Source organism: Ursus arctos, unplaced genomic scaffold (genome assembly GCF_023065955.2).
Source record: "Ursus arctos isolate Adak ecotype North America unplaced genomic scaffold, UrsArc2.0 scaffold_125, whole genome shotgun sequence".
Taxonomy (NCBI): domain Eukaryota; kingdom Metazoa; phylum Chordata; class Mammalia; order Carnivora; family Ursidae; genus Ursus; species Ursus arctos.
In genome coordinates, this window is record NW_026622792.1 from 39,813 (window position 1) to 59,670 (window position 19,858).

Here is a 19,858-nt window from a genome sequence, read left to right on the forward strand (position 1 = left end):
CGGAATTCAACCAACCCTCCAAACTTACCCCCACCATGTCCCACCCTCTCCCACTTTTGGGTCCCTTCTCAGACACAGAGCATTCCCACATGTCTCTGCTGACCCCTGACGACAAGGGGGACACCTGCCCCTCCCCCTCGAGGAAGGGACCACTGTCCCCCCACCTTGCTTCAGGTGTTTTCATAGCTAAGGAAATAGCAGTAGGCTGCTCTGGGAAAACCGGCTACAAATGAAGTGAGCGGTGTGCCTCAATCCTCAACAGCCCAAAATGTAGTCGCTGGAAATGGTCTGGCTGAAGAATGTTATGTCTGACTTTCTGTAAAATGTCTGTCTCTCTCTACAAGAAACACCTGCTACCCAGATCAAAATGAGAAAATGACATGCCCCACGGGGTAGTAACAGTGTAGAAACTAATGAATCTTGGTATGTCTTTAGCCAGGTGAACCCTTGCAACGCAAAGCCCTAGGGCCCCACCTCTACATCTTCTCCAAAGTTTCCTCGTGGAGAAAGATGGATATGCTTTGCAGGCCAAGTCCTACTGTTCAGATCACCTTACCAAATGTGGGCAGTGGAGGTGGTTGGTGAGGTCCATGAGGCCAGCAGGGTGGAGGCGGTGAATGTGGCCCATAGTACAGGAACGGTAATAAGGTAGGGTCCTTGGGGTAAGGCCCACAGGGAGGTCCTGGGAAATGATGAAGCCCCGGTGCATCCATATAGACCTACACACAAAAAATAAACCATAGGCTGACATGAGAGAGAAAGGTAGCAACACTAATGAAAGCTGAAAACCAAAGAAACAGGTGTCATTCCCTGAAACCTTCCCCACCACCAAGTTCCAAGACAGTAACATCAGTGCCAGAGGTTACCCGTCTCCTGCGTCCCACCTACAGCCTGTAGTGAACAGATGCCGTGGGGATAAACTACTGTTACCACATGTAATATATGCCTGCAAATCTAGAGAGGCAAGGAGTCTGCCCCAAAGTATTGACAGAGTTAATACTAAACTAATAAAAATGTCTATGCCAGATGGGCCGGCATCTATGTTCAGGACCACACTTCACCTGCCATGACAACCACAGCATCTTCTTCTGTACATTGAGAACAGACAAAATGAGAGGCAATGGGAAGCCCAGTATCCACAATGGAAGCACAGTCATTCGAGGGTCAACTGGCAGCCTACCAGCCCCCACCTGACCCTGCCATGCTTCTCTCCCTGACAAAGGGGTCTTCTACTCTCCACAAGTGCTGTCATGGCCTCAGACTCCACTGAGGAGACAGAAATGTCTGGAGTCCTGCAGCGGACTTGGAAAAGTGCTTTCTGAGAAGAGCACCATCCCGGTGAGTTAGTGAGACCCAGCTCCGTGGGTCTGCGTCACTGACATTCAGATGCTCCTTGGCTCAGGCACAGAGCAAATGCATCATCCCTGGTGCCGAGAACCACTGAGCGGCCGAGTCGACATCCCCAGATGTGAACCAGCGTGTCTAAGGAGCTGGTGTGACACTCTCAGGATGGATCAGGAGAGACGCTATTAGCCTCACAGCCACCAAACCACATCAGAATCCGCTCACAGGAGCACAACTGAAACGTGTGTGAGGTGTGGGCCCTGCAGGGAGTCACCGGGATTCCCTCTTCGTGGCTGCTGCTCCAGGGGTGTTTTCTACTACACACCGGGCGCCTGGCAGAGCTATCCGTCCTCTCACCCAGGGCACAACTGGAGGGATTCTGGGTTGCATCTTTACTCACACATATGGAATGCACATGAGGTCACAACTCACCTTCTCTACCAGCATCAGAACTGCCCAGAGCACGGGGCACAAAGTGTGAGGCAGGGATGGCTTTTCCCATTTTCCAGTGAGGATTAGTGCAGACACTCTCCCAGGTTAGTCTCCTGTCCCGAACCAACAATGCTACCACTCCCACGGGAAAGCAAACTGCAAGGAGTCAGCCAGACTGGCCAACTTCAGTGTGGAGTGAGGTGTCACCCTCCTTGAGTTATTTACACACACACACACACACACACACACACACACATACACACACACACCGACACATAGAAGAGGGGAATGCTCTCCTGTCCTTCAACTCTAAGGGCCTGGGGCTTCAGGAGTCCCTGTCTAAGGTGATGATCTGGAAACAGAGATGCCCGTAAGCTCCTGCATGAACACTTGGCATTCTCAAAGGGGAGCAAAACCTCAGACAGATCACAGGACACACCCAACAGCCACAAGGCCAGGACCAGGTGCTGTTCACACAGGAATAACATCCAGAAACGGACACAACGGAAAATGCCCATAGTGTTTACCGTAGCCATCTCTGAGTCCTTTTTAGGGCTGGTGCTGCTGTTCATCCTGGGAACTGGTCTAGATTCTGGATCTGACAAAGGATGGAGGTTTATTGTGGTTTGTATACCCTCTATGCCTTCCTCCCCATCTTACACTTTCCCAATCAGAATAGAGGATTTCCCACATGACTCAAGCAACTCCTTTGCTAAGAGAGATACCAGCCACCTGACTCTTGCGGGACACACTCGAAGACCCTGGATCCAGTGTTCCATAAGTAATCAATCAACAGTGGATAGGTCGGGGTACAACTGGCTGGAAATCAACACTGAAACTGGGGTGCTCAATACACATCCAGCAAAATCAACTTTTCTTCAAAGATTAAAAATCTAAGTGAGAAAAGCCTTGGGTGGGTGATATCAATAAACCCTCAACAGGCAGAGCATGCATTCTTTTCTCAGGCCGCAGACTGATGGTTCAATGTTTGTGTACAGATGAGACCTAGCATGTGTGACTGGCTATTATGTAAATATTTAAGAGAAGAAATGCAGTAGATTAACTGTATAATCACAAGCAAAGGAAAAAAAAGGCATATTGAGCAGTAAAGCTGTGGCACTATACTGATAACATTAGAGGAGTAAAATGCACGAATTTCATTGACGAATGTAGTATGGTAGACTACAAATAAAACAAAAATAAAGAGTAAATCCAGATTAGGGTTCCAAGATGGCGGAGGAGCAGGAAACCTAAAGTTCATCTGGTCCCGGGAATTCAGCTAGAGAGCTACCAAACCATTCTGAATATCAATGAATGCAACTGGAGAACAAAGAAAAGAGTAGCAGAAACTCTATGAACAGAAAAGCGACCACTTTCTGCAAGGAGGAGAAAAGGTGGCGGAGGAGTAGGTGACCCCTTTCTCAGCTGGTCCCCTGAGTCGAGCTTGATATCTACCAGACCATCCTGAAAATCCACGGAATCAGCCTGAGATGCAGGAAGATACATCTGGATCTCTACAAATGAACATCTCCAGCGCGGAATACTGAGGTACGAAGCAGGGAGCCGTGAATCCGCACACAGATATCGAAAGATAAACAGAAGGGGGAGGGAGCCGATGTGCTCGGGTGCCGGGAAGCAGTAGCCACTTGCACTGTGGAGCAGCCGGACTCACGGGAGCGGTGTGCACTCACAAGATAGCAGACTGAGACTGTGAGCCCGGGAATATGTGTGCCACCAGACTGAAAACCAGAGCTCTGGAGCACTCACTGGAACCGCACTAAAACCAGGAGTTGGGGAGCACGCGCACGTCCAAACCGAAAACCGGACCTCCGGAGTGCTCACTGGAACTGGACTGATACCAGGAGCTTGGGAGAGTGTGTGCGACCAGACTGAAAACCGGTGCTCCGGAGCACACGCGAACCACACTAAAACAGGGAGTTTGGGAGCATGCGCGGGAACCGGGGACGGCTGGTGGTGTTAGAAGCACAAAGGACAGAGACGTGCCAGACCTGGAAGTGAGGGCTGGGACAGCAGCTGTGGAGTGCACAACCCGGGATGCTGCAGGGTTTTTAGCAGCACTGACAGAAACAGAGTTAAACTGGCCAAGAGAGCTCAGTGGAGAGCGGACTGAGATGTCTCTGTTCTGAGACAGAGGCTAGGATACGGCCACTGCTGCTCTGACTCTCAGAAGAGGCACAGAAAACCGCCAGCAAAAGCCGCCAGAGAAAAAGCCCGGAAATAACAGCTCACATTGTGCCCATCCCCATCCCCCCTTGCAGGGGACAGAGCGACTCTACCCAAAAAGGGTTGCCTGAGTATCAGCGCGGCAGGCCCCTCCCCCCAGAAGGGAGGCTGAAAAATCAAGAAGCCCACATCCCTAAGGTCCCTATAAAACAAGTGCACACTGCCTGGGTCCTGGTCAATAATTTGGGCTCTGGGCAGCCCCGCAACCTCTCCTCATCAGAATGACGAGGAGGAGAAATCCCCCCAGCAAAGAAAAGATAATGAGTCTGTGGCCTCTGCCATAGAACTGATGGATATGGATATAACCAAATTGTCAGAAATGGAGTGCAGAGTAACAATGGTCAGGATGATATGTAGGCTTGAAAAAAATATTAACGAGAATATAGAATCTCTAAGGGCAGAAATGAGAGCGAATCTGGCAGAAATTTAAAATGCTATGAATCAAATGCAATCTAAACTAGATGCTCTGACGGCCAGGGTAAATGAGGCAGAAGGAGAAATTAGTGAATTGGAGGATGGGATGGTGGAAGAGAAAGTTAAAACAGAAACTTTGCTCAAAAAAATCCAATCTCAAGAATGTAGATTATGGGAGATTACTGACTCAATGAAATGTTCCAATGTCAGAATCATCAGCATCCCCAAGGGGGTAGAGAAAGAGAGAGGTCTAGAAGATATATTTGAACAAATTGTAGCTAAGAACTTCCCTAATCTGGCAAAGGAAACAAACATTCGAGTCCAAGAGGCAGAGAGGACCCCTCCCAAGATCAATGAGAACAGACCTACACCACGTCACATCATAGTGTAATTTGCAAATATTAGATCCAAGGATACAGTCTTGAAAGCGGCCAGGGGGAAGAAAATCCTTACATACAGAGGGAAAAATATCAGAATAATGTCAGACCTGTCTACAGAAACCTCACAGGCTAGGAAGGGTTGGCAGGGTATTTTCAAAGCTCTAACTGAGAAGAACATGCAGCCAAGGATCCTTTATCCAGCAAGGCTGTCATTCAGAATTGATGGAGAGATCAGGACCTTCCAGGATTGGCAGAAACTGAAGGAATTCGTAACCACCTAACCAGCCCTACATGAGATATTAAGGGGGGTTCTATAAAAGTAAAAGACCCAAGAGTGATACAGAAAAGAAATTTACAATCTATAGAAACAAAGACTTCACAGGTAACATGACATCATTAAAATTATATCTCTCAATAATCACTTCCAATGTGAATGGCCTAAATGCTCCCATAATATGCCACAGGGTTGCAGATTGGATAAAAAGACATGACCCATCCATTTTCTGTCTGTAAGAGACTCATTTTGAACCTAAAAATATATCTAGACTGAAAGTGAAGGGATGGAAAACCATTTTTCATGCCAATGGACCTCAAAAGAAAGCTGGGGTAGCAATTCTCATATCAGACAGATTGGACTTTAAGCTAAAGATAGTTGTTACAGATACAAAAGGACACTATATTATTCTTAAAGGATGTATCCAACAAGTGGATATGACAATTATAAATATCTATGCCCCCAACAGGGAAACAGCTAGATACAGAAGCCAACTCTTAACCAGAATAAAGAGACATATAGATGAGGGGCGCCTGGGTGGCTCAGTCGTTAAACATTTGCCTTCAGCTCAGGGTGTGATCCCAGAGTCCTGGGATCAAGCCCCACGTCGGGCTTCTCCGCTGGGAGCCTGCTTCTTCCTCTCCCACTCCCCCTGCTTGTGTTCCCTCTCTCGCTGGCTGTCTCTCTCTGTCAAATAAATAAATAAAATCTTAAAAAAAGAGAGAGAGACATATAGATGAAAATACATTAGTAGTAGGGGACCTCAACACTCCACTCTCAGAAATAGACAGATCACCTAAGCAGAAAATCAACAAAGAAACAAGAGCTTTGAATGACATACTGGACCAGATGGACCTCATAGATATATATAGAACAATACACCCCAGAACAACAGAATACTCATTCTTTTCGAATGCACATAGAACTTTCTCCAGAATAGACCATATACTGGGTCCCAAAACAGGTCTCAACCAAAAGCAACAGACTGAGATTATTCCCTGCATATTCTCAGACCACATGCTTTGAAACTGGAACTCAATCACAAGGAAAAATTTGGAAGAAACTCAAACACTTGGAAACTAAGAACCATCCTGCTCAAGAATGATTGGGTAAACCAGGGAATTAAGAAGGAAGATTAAACAATTTTTGGAAACCAATGAAAATGAAAACACATTGGTCCAAAACCTATGGGACACTGCAAAGGCAGTCCTAAGGGGAAAATACAGAGCCATCCAAGCCTCACTCAAAAGAAGAGTAAAATCTAGAATGCAGTTTTTATATTCTCACCTCAAGAAGCTGGAGCTGGAACAGAAGAACAGGCCTAACCCACCCACCAGAAGGCACGTGATCAAGATTAGAGCAGAGATCAGTGAATTAGAAACCAGGAGCACAGTCGAGCAGATCAACAGAAATAGAAGCTGGTTCTTTGAAAGAATAAATAAAGTAGATAAGCTACTGGCAAGACTTATTCAAAAGAATAGAGAAAGGACCCAAATTAATAAAATTAGGAATGAAAGGGGAGAGATAACGACCAACACCAATGAAATAGGAAGGATCATTAGAAACTTTTATCAACAGCTTTATGCCAATAAATTAAACAACCTGGAAGAAATGGATGCCTTCCTGGAAACCTATAAACTACCAAGACTGAAACAGGAAGAAATTGATTATTTAAACAGACCAATTAATTATGAAGAGATTGAAGCAGTGATCAAAAACCTCCCCAAAAACAAGAGTCCAGGGCCAGACAGATTCCCCAGGGAATTCTGCCAAACATTCAAAGAAGAAATAATACCTATTCTCCTGAAGCTGTTTCAAAAAATAGAAACAGAAGGAAAACTACCAAACTCATTCTATGAGCCCAGTATTACCTTGATCCCCAAACCAGGCAAAGACCCCATCAAAAAGAATTACAGACCGATATCCCTGATGAATATGGACACCAATATTCTCAACGAAATCATAGCTAATAGGATCCAAGAGTACATTAAAAGGATTATCCATCATGACCAAGTGGGATTAATCCCAGGGATGCAAGGGTGGTTCAACATACGCAAATCGATCAGTGTGAAAGATCATATCAACAAGAAAGGAGTCAAGAACCATATGATCCTCTCAATTGATACAGAAAAAGCATTTGACAAAATACAGCATCCTTTTTGATTAAAATCCTTCAGAGTGTAGGGATAGAGAGTACATTCCTCAATCTCATAAAAACCATCTATGAAAAGCCTACAGCAAATATCATTCTTAACGGGGAAAAGCTGGAAGCCTTTCCCTTAAGATCAGGAACACGACAAGGATGCCCACTCTCGCCACTATTATTCAACATAGTACTAGAAGTCCTTGCAACAGCAATCGGACAACAAAAAGGGATAGAAAGTATCCAAATCAGCAAAGAAGAAGACAAACTGTCTGTCTTCACAGATGATATGATACTTTATAGAGAAAACCCAAAAGAATCCACCCCCAAACTACTAGAAGTTATAGAGCAATTCAGTACTGTGGCGGGATACAAAATCAATGCTCAGAAATCAGTTGCATTTCTATACCCAAACAATGAGACTGATGAAAGAGAAATTCGGGAATCGATTCCATGTACAATAGCACCAAAAATCATATGTTATCTCGGAATTAACCTAACCAGAGACATAAAGGATCTATATTCCAGAAACTACAGATCACTCTTGAAAGACATTGAAGAAGACACAAAAAGATGGAAAAATATTCCATGCTTATGGATCGGAAGAATAAACATAGTTAAAATGTCTATGCTACCCAGAGCAATCTACACTTTCTATGCCATCCCAATCAAAATACCAATGACATTTTTCAAAGAACTGGAACAAACAGCCCTTAAATTTGTGTGGAACCAGAAAAGGCCACGAATCGCCAAGAATTGTTGAAAAGGAAAAACAAAGCTGGGGGCATCACGTTGCCGGATTTCGAGCTGTACTACAAACCTGTGATCACCAGGACAGCATGGTACCGGCACAAAAACCGATACATAGACCGATGGAACAGAATAGAGAACCCAGAAATGGACCCTCGACTTTAGGGGCAACTAATCTTTGACAAAGCAGGAAAAAACATCCAGTGGAAAAAAGACAGTCTCTTCAATAAATGGTGCTGGGAAAATTGGACAGCTACATGCAAAAGAATGAAACTTGACCACTCTCTCACATCATACACAAAGATAAACTCCAAATGGATGAAAGACCTTGATGTGAGACAGGAATCCATCAAAATCCTAGAGGAGAGCATAGGCAGCAACCTCTACGACATCGGCCACAGCAACCTTTTTCATGACACATCTCCAAAGGCAAGAGAAACAAAAGATAAAATGAACTGTGGACTTCATCAAGATAAACAGCTTCTGCACAGCCAAGGAAACAGTCAAAAAAAACTAAGAGGCAGCCCACAGAATGGGAGAAGATACTTGCAAATGACACTACAGATAAAAGACTGGTATCCAAGATCTACAAAGAACTTCTCAAACTCAATACACGTGAAACAAATAATCAAATCAAAAAATGGGCAGAAGATACGAACAGACACTTTTCCAATGAAGACATACAAATGGCTAACAGACACATGAAAAAATGTTGGAAATCATTAGCCATCAGGGAAATTCAAATCAAAACGACCTTGAGATACCACCTGAAACCAGTTATAATGGCAAAAATTGACAAGGCAGGAAACAACAAATGTTGGAGAGGATGTGGAGAAAGGGGATCCCTCCTAGACTGTTGGTGGGAATGCACGTTGGTACAGCCACTTTGGAAAACAGTGTGGAGGTCCCTTAAAAAGTTAAAAATCGAGCTACCCTATGATCCAGCAATTGCACTACTGGGTGTTTTCCCCAAAGATATAGATGTAGTGAAGAGAAGGGCCATATGCACCCCAATGTTCATAGCAGCATTGTCCACAATAGGTAAATTGTGGAAGGAGCCGAGATGCCCCTCAACAGATAACTGGATTAAGAAGATGTGGTCCATATATACAATGGAATATTACTCAGCCATCAGAAAGAACGATTACACAACACTTCCAGCAACTTGGACAGGACTGGAGGAGATTATGCTAAGTGAAATAAGTCAAGCAGAGAAAGACAATTATCATATGGTTTCACTCATTTATGTAACATAAGAAATAGCATGAAGATCGGTAGGAGGAGGAAGGGAAGAATGATGACGAGGGTAAACAGAAGGGGGAATGAACCACGAGAGACTGTGGACTCTGGGAAACAAACTAAGGGCCTCAGAGGGGAGGGTGGTGGGGGAATGGGATAGGCTGGTGATGGGTATTAAGGAGGGCACATATTGCATGATGCACTGTGTTATACGCAAATAATGAATCATTGAACATTGCATCAAAAACTGGGGATGTACTGTATGGTGACTAATATAACAAAATAAAAATTATTTTAAAAAAAGAATAAATCCATAAAGAGTAACAAAAATAAAGAGCAAATCCATATTTACTCCATAAAGAGTAAGTAAATGCCTTTTTTCTCAAATGGTCTTTTTTTTTTTCTTTTTCAAAAAAGTCTTCGCCAAGGCACTTGAAGGCTCAGATGGTTAAGGGTTGGCCTTCTGCTCAGGTCATGATCTCAGGCTCCTGGGATCAAGCCTCACATTGGGCTCCCAGCTCAGTGGTGAGTCTGCATCTCTCTCTGTCTCTCCTCCCCTACTCATTCTCTCTCTGTCCCAAATGAATAAATAAAATCTTTAAAAAACAAAAAGGTCTTCACCACTGAGTCAAAGTGGCAAGGAAGTTGGGGCCCATGACTCCTCCAGCCTCCTCTCTTCAGTAGGGGGTGGCGAAGGGGCGGGTCTGCAGTCAGGGGAGGGGTGTGAGCTCCACCTGTCACAGGGACAGGTGCCTTGCTGCCAGGGGCATCTGAGGAAAACACCCTCATGTCACCCCTTCAGACAACCTGTTGTCCTTAGGCAGTGCTTGTGATTTTCTCCAGGACACACAATGACCACCCACAGGAATGGGAAGGACACCGTGTGCTTTCCCAGCAGAAGTCAGGCTGCCCCGTTTCACAGCGCGCCCACTACCTCTCCGTGGAGGGCTCCACATCTCAGGTCTTCCCAGTATCGCTTCCTGTCTCATGCATCCTTCAGGCAGCATCTGTCCTTCCATCATGTGCAGTCTTGAATACAGAGAAAGAACAGACGTCTATAAGAATTACATCACCACGTCCTCTCCTGGACACCAAACAGTGTAGCCGTCACCCCTCAAGACACCCGTAAAAAGGCACATCAGACTCGCACACCTGTGTATCATGTAGGCGTTCTCCCTTCTCTGCTGCTGTATCTTCCGCTCCCAAACCCGAGCCTTGATCTGCGGGAGAAAAACCCACCCACCTTCAGTTGTGTGGGACTGTGCCCCAAACGGAGAGCAGGAAAAAGAAAACACTTACCCAGTTCTCTAGAGCATTCTTTTCATAAACTGCAATCTGAAAAAGCCAACACACCAAAAGCGCATGTTCAGGGATCTAAGGGCCACTTCCGTCCCCTGCAGGAGGCGCTAAGGGGCCTGTTGGGGCACAGCTCAGGTTACCTTGCGTTCAAAGGTGAGCTCTGCCTCCTGCAGCTGGTCTTGCATCTTTCCGATCTGTTGTCTGTCAGGTACAATTGCTTTCGTCAGATAAAGCCCAATATTGGGTGTGATTTTAAATCATCGGCCCATGTGGCCGTCCTCCAGTTATCTGTCCCCTCATCCAATTGATCCTGACACAGGAAACACTTCCACATGACTATACATGGACAGCAGGATCAAAGCTATTGTCACATCCTTTCCTTACTCATTTCTCCACACATGCAGGGTTCAGACTTGATATAATTTCCTTACCCGTTTTCAATCTTTCCCTAATTTATCACATGACAAGTATCTTTCGTCATGAAGCTCTATTCTCCTTTAACTTCTATCCTCGCCACGTTTGCCAGGGTTGCAAAGACCAGCGCCATCAGATGGCACCACCGTGTTTATGGGTAGGATTCATCCTACGACAAACTGCTTTCCTCAAGATGAGGACCGCTGACACCACCCCCAGGGATGCTGGTGTGGAAGAAGTTTCCACAGAGTCAGACCAGCGCTGGGAATCAGGACATGTTTACTAACATGGTTGTTTTGCTCTTTCTAAAACTTATCTCTTTGGGTCTGTTTTTTCCCTCTGATTATGTCCTGTGAATTTTTGGTTATATTACATGTTAATGGAGTCTAAACATTGTACAAAGGTGAAAAATACAAAGTGAACAGGAATTTCAGGAACCGCTAGTATGGAGTGTCTGAACTCACTTGTACTTGTCCATTTCTTCTTTGATTACTTTCAGATTTTCCTCGGCATCTGACAGCTGATACTTTGTTGCCTCCAGTTCATAAAGTGTCTTTTCCAGCTTCCTAAAATGGGAAAGGTATATACATAGACCAGTAGCCAAGGTCCAGAATTTCTGCCATTTTTCTTCTCAGCACACTTGACGGCCTAGATTAGAGTGGTTCCCATAAATGCACAGACTGACAACACAATCGGAAATGAATTGAAGGCCCCATTTAGGGTTAAAGAAAAATCAGACTCTGGCTGCTGCCATGTCCCCTGCAATCGGAGCTGTCTTTATACTTCTCTACTTCAATTCATTCATCACCAAGTCACCAAATAACACTGCACTTTGTGTCTTTCTTTGAGACAGTGAAGGCTCATTTCGGTTCAAAGTGACCAACCATACTCATTAGGATGAAGCAGGAGACCATCATTAGTCCTACACCTCCATGGGGAGCCCCGATCCTCAGACCAAGGCTGTGCCCGACACGGACAGCTCAAAAGGAAGCCTTCCAGAGTACGGCTTCATCAGCATGGTAACTCACTCCCAGACATCTCTAGGGTTTAGAAGTACAACCCCTGCCTCCTCCTTCAAAGATCTCGGTGGAGGAAAAGGCCAATCTTAGCGCTGACAGTATGTCCTGAAGTATAAAATGATGTGAACTGTCACACAGTCAGGGTGTTATCTCCAGGCAACAGATGTCAGATGGACAACTATCAACTGCATGGAGTCAACCTACTTTAACAGAGTCCACTGATAGTGAAAGCAGCAAAGAGCGATGCTTAGAAAGGCTGGTTTCCTGTGTCGCCCTCAGACTCTTTTGTTCATGGTGTTGATTTAAAGGGTTTCAATGTGACTCTTGATTTACTCAAGAATCACATGCAAAAAGACTCTTAGAAACTGAGACAAAAGCTCTAGACAGAGAAGGACTCATGCATTTGCTTCTGGTCTCTCAGGCAATCCTTCAGCACATGCTCTGTGGAGTGCCTGTGATGTAGTGGCTTGGTTGTAAGGTGTTGAAGAGAGAAAGGTGGTCAGGACACTGTACCTCCCCCAGAACAAACTTACCAATGAACAGAACCAAGATGCCAGTGAGTCAGAGCGGCCCCTACCCCCGGTGTGGGAAGGAGTAATACAAAGCTGAGTCTCCAGGAAGAGAGGGAACAGTTTTGCTTTTCAGCATGAATGAGGGACTCTAAGGTCCTGATCTCCTTTTGAGAAAATAGAGGAAACACTGAACAAAATAGGAAACTCATGAGTAAATGCACCCAATTTCTAAAGAGCACATGAAGAAACAGGAGAACCAGATGCAGAAGAAGGAAGCCCAGGAGAAAGCCAGCCTGGAAGTGGGAGCCAAACTCCCCAGGGCTCATCAATGAGTTCTGGAACAGGCAAGTGAACTGCAAAGAAACTGAATGACTTTATGAGCACAGTCTTAGAAGGAAACAAGTGCTGTTCAGGGTCAGCCAGCAAAGGTGAGTCCTAGTGAAACTGCAGGCTTTGCTTGGGACCCAGGAGAGTTACACGTAAAAAATCGGGTGGACAGGAAATACTCCGGCCTTCTTAGGGATTGGGCCGCAGTGAATGATCTCAGTTGTACACTGGATGAAGGGATCCAGTATTGCTGGAGCCCCAACCCACTTTCCACAAAGAAATTCCCATTGTTTCTGCAGCAAGAGAATTCCATTTTTCTCTACACATTCTTGACCCAAATTTCATACTGAACAAAATTGACCGAATTCAGGGCTGATAAGAACATGTGATGAGACTGAAATCAAAAGGACAATGTAGAAGGACCCAGAGGGGATACAGGTGTCAAGGTGATTAATGCTGGTACCTTCCCTCTTCTGCCCCAATGAATCACACCACAACGTGTGACAAGCAGTTGAAACAGAAACAAAAATGCAGGTTGCACAGATCAAGGTAGGAAGGGCAGGTACTTCTACAGAATGCATTTGGCAAAAATACTCTAGATCCAATTCCCAACGAACTACAACTATCTAGCCTGGCTGCCACATAAATTCATACAACAGTGTTTGTGACGATTAACACAGGAATAGCTTACTCTTCGGCAGCCACTTTTCTTCGTTCAGAGAAATCCACCACGATACCCAATTTCTTCCTTAGCAGCTTCAATTCCACTTCCTTAGCTGCTTTCAAAGAACTCAGGGCGTTGCACTTCTGTTCCAGGACCTTTTTGCTTTCTGTAAAGGATGAGTTTTCTTTTGTATGAGTGGGCACGTGACCTGAGAACTTGGTTTTGTTGGGGAAAGGAGAAGGGCAAGACCTTGAAGGCAGGAAGGCATTCTTTCCCTTCCCAATGCAAACTCATTGCCAGCATCTGGGGATTTCTTTCCCCAAAAATAACATACCCTTCAGTACATGTTTTTTGGACTCCAAGGCTCCCCACTCTCGATCTGCCAATGCATCTTGGGCCTTGAAGACAGATATGAGAAAAGACATTCAAGAAATCATGATCACAGAACAATGTGAGTGCACCTAACAGAACGGGATCATGCAGTGCAACAAAGAAAGCCCTTGAGGCATAAATAGAACAAGGAGAAAGTAAGGAGGGTGGAAACTAGTTCAAGAAAAGAACTCACAATGGCTTTCTTAGTGGAATATATATTTTAAAAAATCTTCCCTTTTTCACATTGAAAAGTCTCTGTTCAGCATTAAGAGTGGAAGGGACTGTACAATTTGGCTGGCTATCGCCCTTCGTCGTTTAAGTATCTTGTGGGATTTTCTGCATATCTTGGAGGGCAGGGCTGAACGATGTGATAATTACCTAGCTGTGAAATAAACCATACTTCCTAGTCCTTGAAATAGCAGACCTCATCGTGATGGTCCTAAGTGAAATTCCAGCTCACTGTTCAGTAGGAGTTTCAGTTCCCAGATGCCCACTCTCTACTGTGGTAAACAGCAAGCGAATACGCTGCCCTCCCCTCACCCAATGACCAAAAGCCTCCCGAGCCACATTACAGTAAAATGCAACAGTCAACTCTTTTTTAAAAATTTGATTTTATTTAAATTCATATAATTAATATATAGTGTATTATTAGTTTCAGAGGTAGAGTTCAGTGATTCATCAGTTGCATACAACACCCAGTGCTCATTACATCACGTGCCCTCCTTAATGTCCATCACTCAGTTACCCCATTGCCCCACCCACCTCTCTCTCCAGCAACCCTCAATTTGTTTCCTATAGTTAAGAGTCTCTTATGGTTTGACTCCCTCTCTGATTTCTTCTTATTTTTCCCTCTCTTCCCCTATGACCCCCTGTTTTGTTTCTTAAATTCTACATATGAGTGAAATCATATGATAATCTGGAGTTGGGGTTAAGGGTGGGTGCTGAAAGGAGGGGAGGGCAGCAGTAACACCTTACCCAAGAGGAACAAGGATAAGAACTACATCACACTTCTTCTCATAAACCATGCCATCAAGAAGGATGAAATGTTTAAAGTGTTAAAAAGAATCATCAAACTAGAAACCTGTGGTCAGTGAAATCACCCTTCAACACACACTACAGATTAAGGAAAACTGTCAGGCATATTTCAGTGGTAAAGCAGTCAGTTCTCTGAAAAGACAACAATTTCTAATGTGCGTGCATTAACAACAGAGAGTCAAAGTACATGAGGCAGAAACTGAAGGAATTGCTGATGGAAATAGATGAATCCATTACTACAGCTGGAGAATTCAAAACCCTCTTACTGGTCATTGACAGATCCAGCAGATACAGAAGTTCCATGAGAACACAGGTGAACTGAACAGCATCACCAATCTACTGCATCCATTAACATCTGCAGAATACTTCATTCAACAACAGAAGTACAGACATTCTTCTCAAGCTCCCATGGAACATTCACTGAGAGAGGCCATATTCGAGGCCATAAGATACATCTGAACAACTAAAGGAATAAAATCACAGGAAGTATGTTCTCAGACCACAAATGACTCAGACTAGACATCAAGAAAAGAAAGATAGCTGGAGAACGACAAAAAAAAAAAAAAAAAGAAGATTAAACAACACACTTCTGAAGAACACAGGGGTTAGAGTGGATTTGGGTGGAGTGATGGGTGAAAGAGGTGAAGGAGATTGAGAGTACACTTATTGTGATGAGCACAGAGAAGTGTATAGAATGGTTGAATCACGTTGAATGCTTGAAACTAATATTACACTGTTTGCCAATTATGCTTGAACTTAAAAAAAACATATGGATCACAGAAGGCACTTCAAGAAAAATTATAAAATATCCCAATCTAAATGATAATGAAAATTGAATATAATAAAGGGAAATTTGTACTACTGAATGCATATTAAAGGTCCAGTGACTATAAAATTTTCTGCTTACTTATGATTACAAGTGTATCTATAAGGTACTTTAGTATACTTACAGCAAGGATGGTTCTCCAGATGTAAATGAGAAAGGCACAAAGTCCCAGGGAGGCAGTAATAACGGGAAGGTTCCACATTATTCCAACACCATCAGGGCCAAGAATGAAATGGTCAAGCAAAATGTGGACAAGCTGAAATAACATTTGAGATAATGAGGAAATCTCAAAGACATTACAATATATCTGTCACAAAGAATCACCTTTACGAACCCTCACCAGCCTCTAAGAGGTAAGCACACCTCTCAAATTCCTCCTCATGGAGGAGGAGGACAGAGGGATTACAAAGGAGCAGGTGCAAACTGTTGAGAGTGAAGAATGTGTTTACCATCTTACTGTGGTGATGGTTTCATTGCTGCTTACCTATGTCAAATATCAACAAACTGTATTCTTTAAAAAGCTGTTGTTATCATACATAAATTATATCACACTGAAGCTGTAGAAAAAATTTAATAGGCAAATCTTAAGAGATTTTCTTTTGCCTACAAGCACATTGCAAATATTTTTTGTATGGCTAACAGAACTTAAGAATTTATAATCCAACATAAAATAGACAAGATAAGTAAATGTAAACTTAGAGCAGGTAAGAAGTCAGTGACTTCTATTGTACATCCATGAAGGACCTGGATAAACTCCTTTGGAACGTTTCCAAAAATACACCCAAAATTTATGGAAACACAAGAGAAAGCAAGAATAAAACATGTACTAGAGATACAAATGAGAATGTTATATGGACAGCTGTTTATAGATTAGGACATAAGTGAGACCGACAGGAGGCTGCTCATTAGCTCATTAATATAACATGGGATTGTTATTCCAACAAAAATAAATTATAGTTATTGTTTGGTTTCTGAAAACATTGATGTTTTCTTTCAATGCTCACTTTGCTTCTGAATCACAGCCCAAAATGTCAGATTTCTGAAGTACATAAAGATCTGCATCATCAGGTGATCTTGTATATTTTGATGAAATCTGTGAGATTTTAAGTTACTTGAACACTTATCTCCAAAAATCCAATGAAAGGAATTCATGCTCCTATTTCTTACTATTCTACCTAAATCTATCAGCAGCAACTATGAAATTTAACTTCTAAAAGAATACAAAATTCCTGGATATGGACACCAAAACAAAGAACACATCTCATTTTTAAAAAGCTAGACTTAGAAGTATTTTAGGAGACAAGACACTCACCGTACAATTCATACTCATTCACACCAAGCATGAATTTTGTGCAAACACAACTCTCTAGAAAGTAGCCCCTGAAATCTATAACATTTCCATCTTCAGCCTCATCACAGCTGAGGTCAGGAAAATGTGTGCTGGTGGAAACATACACTGTCTTTGAATAGCCACTGTCTGAAAGAGAGCAGTAGCTGTCAGCACTATGGTTGATCACGGGGATCAAATGCACAAAGGACAGAGGCCATCTTGTCATGAATGTAAAACACCCCCAGTCGTGGGCACTCGGTACATCTGGCAGCTGTCTGGATGCTGACCAGTAGCTGACTCTTAACTGGATGACATCCAATGGGGCCAATAACACTAGGTTTTCAGAGACAGTGGCCATGAGCAGGTGGGGGGGTGGAAATGCAAGACCAGTGAGTTTATGCAAGAGCCCAGAGATGAGGCAGGGTGAGAAAGCTGAACTGATCTATGAGATGCGGACTGGGTAGAGGGGAATAATTCCAATCAAGACTACTAAGAAATGTCCTCCTTTGAAGACTCAAAAGAAATGGAATAGAGTCTATTTTGACTGGAGGTATTCGTGTGGGATGATTCTGCCTCAATATAAGGATCCTTCCTGACTACTGACACTTTTCACATCCCTCTGTAAGAATCTGGTGCAAGCCAATCTAAAGAAGTCTACTTATTTCTAGGGGTGTTCCCTGTTTGTCTGTCTGTCTCTTTCTCTCTCTCCTGGGGGTATGGTTTTCACTTTTTAACGATAGAGTGAAACATTCACACTGGGAACCAGGTATTTCTTCATATTTGGACAATCCTAAGGACATTCAGGACCTTTTTACTTTGGGGAAATCAATACTCTGCACATACATGGCCAAAGAAAGGACAACAACTCATTCATGTCCTGATCCCACCACTCCTAGTGATTTTCCTATGACAAATGTCCCAGCAGGATGTGGTCACTTACTATCTGCTGGGCTTCTCAGGGCTCTCATGGACCTGGTGGGACACAGGGTCCCTGGGGATAGCCTCCAAGACCAGAAGGAAAGGGCTGACTCAGAACTTGTTAAAAGTCAACAAACCAGGAAGCACAGAGCACAAAGGACATTTCACTTTTTAACACTCTAGTCCCAAAACCAATGCTTGAGATACCACTGTTCCCAGGGCTGCCAAACTTCACAAATATGAACAATGTGCTGATAGGAAAACAAACTACCCTTAAGATGGACCCTAAACTTATAAGGCTTGAAGCACGAGCTTCACCAGGCTTCCAGAAGCTAATCTAATACCCATAGTTCCTATTAAATTCTAGTTCCTGACATTTTTAAAGACAATTTTAATGAGATAAAATGTACATATCATACAAGCTCCCAATTTAAGACAAAGAGCTCAATGGCTTTTCGTATCTTCACAAATCCTTTCTTCTTGACACCATAAACCTAGTATTTTCAGGTTTCCATCCTGCTAGCACTGCGGGTTTTGGACCAAGCAGCACAGACAGGATGTAGAACTTGGTGTGGATGGCCGTGGCCACAACCCCTTCAGGCTGACCTAGAAACCTGCCCTGTGGTGCTCGGTCTTCAGGGAAATGTGAAGTTCTTCTGAAGTTCCCATCGAGAAGCCCATAAAAAAGCTGTTATTTAACTACCATGGGGAAAAACCCCACCAGGAAGGAAGACACTACCAGCAGCTTTGGGGCACCTGGGTGGCTCAGTCAGTTAAGTGACAAAGTCTTGGTTTGGATCAAGGCATGATCTCATGGTCCTGAGATTGAGCCCCTCTTCAGGTTCTGGGCTCACTGCACAGCTGGCTTGGGATTCTCTCTCCCCCTCCCCCTCTGCCCTTCCCCCCACACCTGTGCCCTTTCTTTCTCTCTTAAATAAATCAAATCTTAAAAAAAAGAAAAGAAGGAAGACACCACTGAAGTGCCATGTTTACTCACATTTGTGTTTGGGTAACTGGGACATTGGAGCAAGAGAAGCCAGAAGAGCAGCCTCTGCATCTTCATCTCCTGGCCCTTTCAAGGGGTGCTGGGGCACCAGGGAGGAGGTGGAGATGGTGAAGGGGACGATGTGGGGATGGTAGGGGTAGGGAAGGGTGGGAAAGGGGACAGGGTGGTAATTAGGGATGGGAATAGGGTGGAAATAGAGGGTAGGATTGGGGAAGACGTTTCTCAGAGTTGGTCAGGGACAGTGCCAGTGTCAGATTAAGTACTCAAAGGAAGGGAGGAGGGTTCAGAAAGGTTAGTAGGTCAGCAGGTTAGTAAATCACTAGGTCAGCAGGACACATTAGCAGGTACAGGGAACCTCAGGAGCAGTTGGAGTGGAGGAGGATCCATCTTCCTCCAAGCCTTCCCCTGGTTCAACGTTTCCTTAGCAACCCAGAACCTTTATAATCTCTCCACCAATCAGCTGCCTTTGCCCCTAGATCAACATGGATGCCACAGGTAACCTCATTTTCAAAAAACACTTCCCCGCTGATGCCCCACCCCGCGCCATCCCAACGACAGTTCCTCTCTAGAACTTTGGCAGACCTTCTTGTTTCTGCTCCCTCCCAACCCAGGTCCCTGTTCCCTCTTCTGGGCGCTCTGTCCTTCCTTTCCCAACTCCCGTCCTAAGGCCATTGGCTGAACAACATATAAAGCAAAGGAGGATAGAACTGCAAAAACAATCAAATACACAAGCAGGATGGGAGGTTTCAGCCCCCTCTCAGCAACTCAGTGCAGATAGAACATCCATAAGATGTAGGTCCTGAAAGCAAACCATCTGAATCCCACAGCTATCTCCATATATCTGTCCACATCCATATACCACTGTGGAGGACACATTAACTGTAGGCACACAGATTGCAGTTACAAAAATACACCC

General features: G+C 44.1%; 1 protein-coding gene across 8 annotated transcripts in view; it reads right to left on the minus strand.

The window, feature by feature from the left end:
* The window catches only part of LOC113270721 (transport and Golgi organization protein 1 homolog), a 65,280-nt gene that overhangs the window by 27,892 nt on the left and 17,530 nt on the right, over positions 1-19,858 (minus strand). For 2 of the 8 annotated variants that reach the window (XM_057310846.1, XM_057310844.1), the window contains exons 1-10: positions 15,813-16,856; positions 13,790-13,853; positions 13,483-13,621; positions 11,398-11,499; positions 10,660-10,720; positions 10,520-10,555; positions 10,373-10,440; positions 10,155-10,249; positions 2,304-2,374; positions 557-719 (exon numbers count right to left, since the gene is read on the minus strand). In XM_057310846.1, the coding sequence (XP_057166829.1) occupies positions 557-719; positions 2,304-2,374; positions 10,155-10,249; positions 10,373-10,440; positions 10,520-10,555; positions 10,660-10,720; positions 11,398-11,499; positions 13,483-13,621; positions 13,790-13,853; positions 15,813-15,956 (943 nt within the window). In that variant the 5' untranslated portion in view covers positions 15,957-16,856. Of the gene's footprint in view, positions 1-556; positions 720-2,303; positions 2,375-10,154; positions 10,250-10,372; positions 10,441-10,519; positions 10,556-10,659; positions 10,721-11,397; positions 11,500-13,482; positions 13,622-13,789; positions 13,854-15,812; positions 16,858-19,858 lie in introns of those variants that run through there. The other 6 variants (XM_057310848.1, XM_057310849.1, XR_008958879.1 and 3 more) reach the window with 5 other exon arrangements.